Source organism: Elgaria multicarinata, chromosome 4 (assembly GCF_023053635.1).
Source record: "Elgaria multicarinata webbii isolate HBS135686 ecotype San Diego chromosome 4, rElgMul1.1.pri, whole genome shotgun sequence".
Classification (NCBI taxonomy): Eukaryota; Metazoa; Chordata; class Lepidosauria; order Squamata; family Anguidae; genus Elgaria; species Elgaria multicarinata.
This window is the reverse complement of record NC_086174.1, coordinates 121,258,899-121,267,396: the sequence shown is the minus strand read 5'-3', so window position 1 is coordinate 121,267,396 and position 8,498 is coordinate 121,258,899. Positions and strand designations below refer to the sequence as shown.

Below are 8,498 nucleotides of genomic sequence, written 5' to 3'. Positions count from 1 at the left end.
CGATCAAACAGTGTGACCGTGGCCCGAGCCGCTGAGCGACATACCCGCTTGGACGGTTCAAAAGTTCAGCGGTGAGCGGCTCTCGATGCCGCCACGCCTCGCTCCAACGGAGAAAGCCCGGCGGGTGGGAAACTAGTGCGGAAATTGACCGAGCGCCAAGAGAGCCGAGCAAAAAGGCCCCGTCCCCCACGCAGTCGCTTCCAGAGCTGCGCAAAGCAGCACTCGGGAGGGCCGTGGAAGGACGAGGTGCCCGCGAGAGGGAGGGGGCCGGCAGGGCGGGTGCGCGGGCTCATGGAGAACTCAGCCCTGTCTTGTGTCCTTTCCCCAGGTGAGAATGGGGGCGTCAACGAGGCCAAGAAGCGCTGCGGAGAGACGGAGCAGCAGCAGCAGCAGCAGCTAGCGACGCCGGGGGAAGTGGCGGCCAGGAGCGGCGGCGAGCAGCCCGCCACCATGGACCGGCGCGTTGCGGCAGAGGAGGAGAACGGCGGCGCCGAGACAAGCGCGCAGCTCCCCTTGCAGGCACCCTGCAGCTTCGGCTCCGCGCTGTGCTTCAGCTCGCCCGACGGCGGCAGCGGCGACAAAGCCCCGCAGCCGGAGCCCGACGCGGCCGCCTCCACTTCTTCCTCCTCGTCGTCGTTGGCTTGCAGTAGCAGCAGCAGCCGTGTGGTGCAGAGCCAGTGGGAGATCAACAACGCGGCGTCCGAGTCGGAGGACGAGGAGGAAGGCGGCGGCAGAAGCGGCGGCGGCGGCTCGCTGCAGCCGTCCCCACCGGGCTCCTTCAGCGCTGCCGCCGCTCAAGCCGGCGAGCCGTCTCCCCAGCAGCACCAGCCCGACCCGCGCGCCGCCTCGCAGGTGCCGGAGGAGGAGCCGGACCTGGTGATCGAGGTGTCCGGGCGTCGCATCCGAGCGCACAAGGCGGTGCTGGCGGCGAAGAGCGACTACTTCCGCGCGCGCTCGTCGCGGGACATCCTGCGCGTCAAGGGGGTGAGCTACGGGGCGCTGCGCCTGCTGCTGGAGTACGTCTACACGGCGCGCATGGGCGAGGTGCGCCACGACAACCTGGCCGAGGTGGTGAGCGGCGCCCGCGTGCTCCAGATGCCGTGCGCCTTGCACTGCGCCGCCGAGGCCATGCGGGCGCAGCTGCGCCTCGACAACTGCTACCAGCTCCTCTGCCTGGCCAAGAAGCAGCGGCTGGCCGAGCTGCGGGAGGCCGCCTACCGCTTCATGAGCGACCACTACCTGCAAGTGCTGCGCGAGCCCGCCGTCTACGGGCGCCTGAGCGGCGCCGAGAGGGACCTGATCCTGCAGCGCCGCCTGCAGGCCGGCAAGCCTTGCCTGCTGGTGGCCGAGGTCAGCGACGCCTTCGAGAGGCTCAGCGCGGGCAGCCGCCCGCAGAGCCGCGAGAGCAGCCGGCCCCAGAGCCCTTCCTCCGTGGTGTCCCTGGACGAGAACAGCTACCTGCTCTACAGCTACCAGGAGGCGGCCAAGGAGTGGAGGGTGCTCACCCGCCTGCCCGAGGAGGCCAACGCCAAGGGCTGCGCCATGTGTGTCCTCTACAACTACCTCTTCTTGGCCGGAGGCATCTCTACGGCGCCAGGGGAGCAGCGGGCCCGGCTTTCCGACAAGGTCTTTTGCTACAATCCCTTGACTGACACATGGAGCCAGGTGAAGCCCATGGGGCAGCCTCGCTCCCAGCTGAAGCTCCTGGCCCTGGATGGCTACCTCTATGCTGTGGGGGGCGAGTGCCTCTTCACGGTGGAAAAGTACGACCCTCGGGCCGATCGGTGGAGTCCAGTGGCCCCTCTGCCGAAAGGAGCGTTTGCTGTGGCGCATGAAGCCACCACTTGCAACGGGGAGATCTATGTGTCCGGGGGGTCACTCTTCTACCGCCTGCTCAAGTACGATCCCAAGCGGGATGAGTGGCAAGAGTGCCCTTACAACAGCAGCCGGCGGCGCTCCGCCGACATGGTGGCCTACAAGAGCTTCATCTACCGCTTCGACGTGAGCAGCAGTCGCGGAGAACCGGCCCAGGCGGGTGGGGTGGAAGTCTTCCGGTACAACACGGTGGCCAAGCACTGGAGCCAGTGCGCTTCCTTGCGCCCCACCGGCAGCCCGGTGCAGCCGTTCCGCTGTGCTGCCTTGGCTGGTACCATCTACTGTGTCAGCCGGACTGGAATGCTTTGCTTTAACCTGTCCCAGAATGGTGAGGTGGAAGCCGATGGCGGACTCAAAGGCACCTTTGACGCAGAACTGCTCAAATCCCCTTTTGACACGAAAGGGGTCCTTCTCCCATTTGTGCTCACCCTGCCAGAGAAAGAGAAAATTGGAGAGCCGGAGAGTCCTCTGGCATTGTGAGAACCGTCCTGGCATTGGGAACGCCACTTTGCACGCAGCTCCTCTCAATACTCTGTCCCGTTTATCCATGCCAACAGTGCAGGGCTTTCGCCAGAGGAAGGATCAGGGCAGGTACAGGCTCTCCAGCCTTTGGTGGTAATGGCTGTTGGGGTTCCAAAGGTGGTATCAGCAGCAGAGGATACTCCAAGGTGGGACGTCACCTGTCTGTAGCAACTCTTTCATTGCTATAGAAGCGGAACGGGAGGGCACTGCCAGAAATACTTACACATGCATGGAAAATTATGGTGTCCCACCTAAAGTGTTGACTAGCTGGCTGTAGCTGTCCAAAGCTTTCTAGTTACTTTATGTAGGAAAGAATTCACCTTTTGGCACTTATATGAGCCAGCCAGTGAACGACTTGGCTAAAGTAGATTAATTGTCTGTGCCACTTTCCAGTCTAGAAGTATTCTGGAGCTATATAACATTCAGGAAAGGAGCAGCTTTTGAAGGAATTCCAATAATGGGGTTGTTCCTTTTGTACATATGCATTTTTGAAAAGGGGGGGGGGAGTCTTTTTCCTCCTGGCTTTTTTTCTCTCTCTCTTGAATGCTAGTGGTGGTAGGGAATTTGCAAGCAATGGAGGGGGAGTTAAGTATACCTTTTAGGAGGATTAACAGGACAAAACAATGCTTCTTGTGTTAGAAGCAGTGGATGATCATCTGGGTCACTGTATTCCCCCCCCCCTTTTTAAAGTTTAATGGAGTCTTTATTGAAGACATGGTATTGTGCAGTCACAGGAAGTTGCAGCCACAGTTCATGATTTAACAGAAGCCAGACCTAAAGGTTTAAAACAAGTTAAATTTCTCCCACATGTACTTACTTTGGGAATAGAGGGAAACTGAAACAAAGACATCAGTGTATATTCAATTCCGCTTTTGCTTCTTTATTAAGGTGCGCATTTTGTTTAGACACAGTCTATCAGAAATATATAATCAGTTTTGGTTTTGACATACCCTGGCGGTGTTTTTCAGTTTTGCATTGTAACTCCCATATTTGGATCTTGACAAATTGGCAAGAATGAACATACCAGTGAGTTCTCAGTAGGGGGAGAGTTTTGTTTGTTTACGTTCACTGCTGTTAACTGCAAATCAACACACGTCAATGAAAACCAAATGTGGCTTACTTGAAACTTATTGCACACAATTGAAATACTTCATTTTTATGTCCAGAGTCCTTCACCAAGAAATAGCTCTTCCATTGTTCACATAAGGAAATAAGGAGGAGTTTGCTAGGCAAGGTGATTTCCATTCTGCCCTAGCAGCAACGAGACTGATTTAACTGTAGTTAATAATTCACTTTGCAAGTTCATTATGTATAGAGGCTATGTGCTTTCTGTTTCTATCCTAAATCTTTGGCTGAACAATTACTTACCAAAGCATCACATTCTGAGATGGATACCACCAGTTTCCATACTTGCAGGCAGTGGAACTTACTGCTTTCCATATTGCATGGACTGGACTTAAAACTGTTATTTTCAGTTAATTTAAAATTTGAAAAGCTGTTTATCATTGGCTTGCATCCAAAGAGCTGCTTAAGCAATATTTTTTTTTCATATTACCCTTTGAACAGTTGACACCCATCCCCACCACCGCCACAATGGCCAATCACCAACTGCCTTTGAAAGTCCCCTTGTTTCAAGCGCAGTTTGCCCTGAAGGATGGGAAATGTCAGGTTGCTACTGGAAGGAAATGAGTCTCTGCCTTTATATGTTCTGCTATATAATTTCTACATGGCGCTGTGGTGTAGTGGAATTATGCAACTACACCAGCATTTCATTCTGCCATTCCCCAATATACCTGACTTCCTCAACTTTTTTTTTTTTAAAAAAAATCCTGCATAAAAGCTTGGAAAGCACTAGGAAAACTATCATGTGAGAGGAATCATGGGCTTACAATAAATGCCTTGTGTAGAAAAACTCTATGTCTTGTTTCCACCCACTAATGCCAAATATAATAATCACACCCTTTTCAAGGATGGGGGACATGTGGCCCTCCAACTCCCATCATCCCTCATCATTGGCTATGCTGGCTAGGGCTGATGGGAGTTGTAGTCCAAAATATCTGGAGAGCCATACACTCACCACCCCTTCTTTAGAGGCCCTTGTTGCCTCCTTCCCTTCTCCCTTGGCAGCTCCCTCCTGTGTTTTGAATACTTGGGGGGGGGGCTTCTAGGAGTGAAACATAAGACCCCCAAAAGGATTGGATCTATGTTCACAGAGGTATCTATTTCAGAATGCTTTGTACTGTTCAACTAACAGATTACTGTGTGTGCCAGAAGCAAAAAGAATAAACTGAGATGTTTCATGTTAAGAGGTATCCGTAGTGCATGGAATAAGTTTGTAAAACAACCAGATAACTCCGCTCTGCCCTGCTGTATGCTTTGGGGGAACGAATGACGAAATGTGGTTTCCTGAATATTTCAGCACACAGCCTGATACAGCATTTTTTTAAAATAAAGTTTTTAGAAAGGAATAAGCAGACTGTGCCATTTCTCCCTTACAGTCCAATTATGCGTTAACTTTTAACAGCACAATCCTACACATGTCTACTCAAAAGTAAGTCCCATTGAGCTCAATGGGATTGTCTTTCAGGATTGTCGCCTTAATTGTGCAGCTGGGTCAAAATTAGGAAGTCACGGCAATCCTTTTGTTTATAGAAGGATTCCCCTAAAGATTTCACAAAGCTTCTAAACTGTGCCCCTGCCCTGTAATAGACTTCCTGTAAGTCTTCATAAAGCATTTGTGAGTAACCCCAGTGCAAAAACGTTAGTGAGCCGATTGGATGAAAACATTCACAAGCACTGTTCCATTTCTGCTATTTCATGTGGTTCAGAATCCTATAATATACAGTAACTCTAATCCTGCAACACTGGTAAAATGGCATCCTCCTTGAATTCAAAGTTAAGCACACAAGTAAGTGTTTCCAGAGCCATAATCTGTACTTAATTACTAGCCATTTAATGCTGTTTCCTTTATGTGATGCGTACATAATCATACCCAGATGATTGATTCTCAGGGCAACATATGGGACATTTCTAAACTGATTTCCTGCTTGGTGCCCTTCATTTTCCTCATGCTTAGGCCTGTGGTGTTTCAGATTTCAACACTAAGTTGGTGCAATGAATAAACAGCAAGTTTTCCTACCATACCTTTGCAGCATATGGAAATCTGACAGAAGAATTACACTAAATACATTTATATGGGTCTGCACTATTTTGTACAAATCCCATTTGCTCCATGAAGCCTGCCACAGGAATAGCTGAGAAAAAGAATGACCCAATATTTGAACTACAAAAGATTGCATTAAATAGAAAGGGAAAGATGCTAATCATACCTGTTTAATGAATAAAACTGTTGTGCAGCACCTAATGAGTATTTTATGCACAATGAGTTCCCTTGTAAATAAACACCTGATACAAGTTCAACTGTTTAAAAAGAATATATTATTCCCATGAAAGGAGTGTCTTCCTTGTGCTTTTGGTTAGCAGACAGAGGAATTGCTTTCAGTACCCTTGGGCCATGAGCTCATAAGTGGCTTATTGCTGCATCCCCGCACCCACCCACCCCGGTGACATTCGATTTGATGCAGCTACAAAAGATCACATTAGAGGGGCCCTGTCCCAAGCCCAGGACATGCTGTATCAGCACATAAACACTACCGGTGGGCCAAAAGGAAAGCAAAGTTGCAAGACAGGAAGTTACGTTGACATTTTAGAGAAATGACAGTGGCATTGCAGGTGCATGGAACTGGGGTGAAAACGAGATGTTAAAGTGACAGGTAATGGCAAGGCATGATGCAGGTAGAGGCAGTCACGTAGACCTTTCTCCCACACAATTGTCACCTAGCTGGGACGGGGGAGTGACAACTGGGTGGGAGTGATCCGTCTTGCACCGCTGGCCCTTTCATGTTACAGGAACACTGTGGGATGAAGTCAGAGAAAATTAGCTCTTACTCCAATGCTGCAAATGCTACAAAGTACCCATCTTGTTAAATTTTTGCAGAAGCGTATAATAATCATTTTAGGAATAGCAACGCTGAGTCCTGGGCCCCCTAAAAGTAGCTGTCCCCAACCTGGTGACTCCCATGCTGGCTGGAAATGATGGGAATTGCATTCTAGCATACTTGGAGGGAACCATGTCGGGAAAGGGTTCCTAAAAGACTGATAAATTCATCCTGATATAAGCTTTTGTGGACACTGCTCACTTCATCAGATGTATGAAGTGTTAACTTCAAATTGGCAGATTATATACCGATGCTGGGGTGGCAGAGAAGATGTCAACTGTGTTTTCAGAGGAAACTGAAATGCATTTTAGGATATATCTAATAGTCTGCCTTTACTCCATGCATCAAACTGCTACCCAGCTTCCTTCTTTCTAGGGAGTGAGCCCTTTTGATCACAGTGGGCTGGTTTGCATGATCAAACCAAGCCACCATGGCTCAAATAAGCCATGGTGACTTTCTGTGAGCTGTGGTGTGTGCCGGGTGCAATTCGCATAATCACTGCTCAACCACCATTTATTGTGTTGTCCAAACCCGTGTACCATGGCTGGTTGACAGCCATGACAAACAACCCACAAATAATGCCACAACAGCCCATGAGTTATTTGAGGGTTGTTTAACCCTCCAACCAGCCATGCCACCTGAGTTTGGTTGACATGACAAACTGCAGCCAGACAGTGATGATACAAATTGTACCCTACGTCAACGGCGGCTTGCAAGCCAGTGTGCCGTAATTAAGCCACAGTGGCTTGTGTTGATTGTGCAAACCAGGTCACTGAGACTTGCTGTTCATTTTAAATGGGCTTTTTTAAACTTAGTACAATGGTCTACAGGGAATTTTCAGGATTAACTTTCCTTCTAAAACTTCTGGAGTTGTACCTTATCATTTTGCAGTTTTTCTGGACTGCATACATTCCAATATTTTTATCAATCAGTGCTGAGAATAAAAAAAAAAAGGGGGGGGGAGAACAAATATGAGAGAAAAATTAAGTATATTTAGGCTGCAATCCCGTAGACACCTAGGAATAAAATTCAGTGAGGCTTACTTCTGAGTAGACACCTATACAATTGCACTGTACATGTGCTTTCTCCCTATATCTATTTTCACACGTTCTACTACCACCATGCTTGTAGCTGGAGAAATTGTTTTCCCACATCTCTTGGTGAGATCCCAATGAATGTAGATGGGTCTGAAGATAACCACTGCAACTTCAGGCTTCTGAAAACATAGTGACTATTATGTGTTAGACTCCTTCAGGCAATCTAGTCAACCCCTTTCAACAACTCCTTCAGACAAACATTGCACGCCAGACTGCACAGGCTCTATCAGGCAACTATGCAACCACTGCAAAAGTTACTAGACATCCCCCTCCCCCACTGCCTCCAGTCCTCGGGGGGGGGGGGGGGCTATTAACAAAAAGAACTGTTAACACATGACTAACTGGATGCAGGACTGCAGCCAAATTGTACCATCACGAGTCCCATTTTATTCTAACCGGTTTTGAACACTTGACCTGTTTTCCTGCACATTCCAGCCAGTTTTCAACACATGACCAATAGACTTAAAATAATAAATATGTATTTTTAAACAGGTTGTTATTCTCCCCACCCCCCTCCAGCTCTTGTTTAAGTTCTTTTTGTGTGTGTGTAGCAGGAGAGGATCTAGGACATACGCAGTTTCAGTAAGCTGGTTTGGTGCTTTGTATGCTTTGGCGTTCCTAACGGAAAAGACTGAATCAATTCCTCCTGTGGTCATGTTGATGCTGCCACTTATCACAGATGCAAATGCTTTGGACACTGCACCATTGAAGTGAGCTACATGCGGAGCAAGTGCGATTTGTAAGCAGTTTGTTTTTAAATACACAGGCAAACATTCCCATAAAGCTTTTTATGTACTTTGGCATATGCTGTAAATGGAATAAATACAAGCAGAAAGCAAATGCTCCATAATGAAAGTCTGCAATTGGCCAGCGTCTCTCTGTCTCTCTCTTTCTCTTTTTTAAAATGGGTTATGCATTGTTTTTGTGCATTCGGATAACTAAGAAAGTTGTGCTCACTGTCAGACTTTAATGTAAATCCATTATACTCGGAAAGCAATTGCCAGTC

The 8,498-nt window shown here is 48.8% G+C and overlaps 1 protein-coding gene across 1 annotated transcript; it reads left to right on the top strand.

Annotated features, from left to right (window-relative positions):
• Window positions 1–450: 450 nt before the first annotated feature.
• Window positions 451–3,925, top strand: KBTBD11 (kelch repeat and BTB domain containing 11). The gene is made up of 2 exons (XM_063125478.1): window positions 451–731; window positions 831–3,925. The coding sequence occupies exons 1-2, from the start codon at window positions 451–453 to the stop codon at window positions 2,353–2,355; spliced, it is 1,806 nt and encodes a 601-aa protein (XP_062981548.1). The 3' UTR covers window positions 2,356–3,925.
• The last annotated feature ends 4,573 nt before the right edge of the window (window positions 3,926–8,498 follow it).

Bases quoted from the DNA above. Each gene is read 5' to 3' on its own strand.
- KBTBD11 (XM_063125478.1), top strand. From the start codon at position 451: ATGGACCGGCGCGTTGCGGCAGAGGAGGAGAACGGCGGCGCCGAGACA. The intron at 732-830 runs CAGAAGCGGCGG...GCAGCACCAGCC, and splicing joins GACGAGGAGGAAGGCGGCGG to CGACCCGCGCGCCGCCTCGC.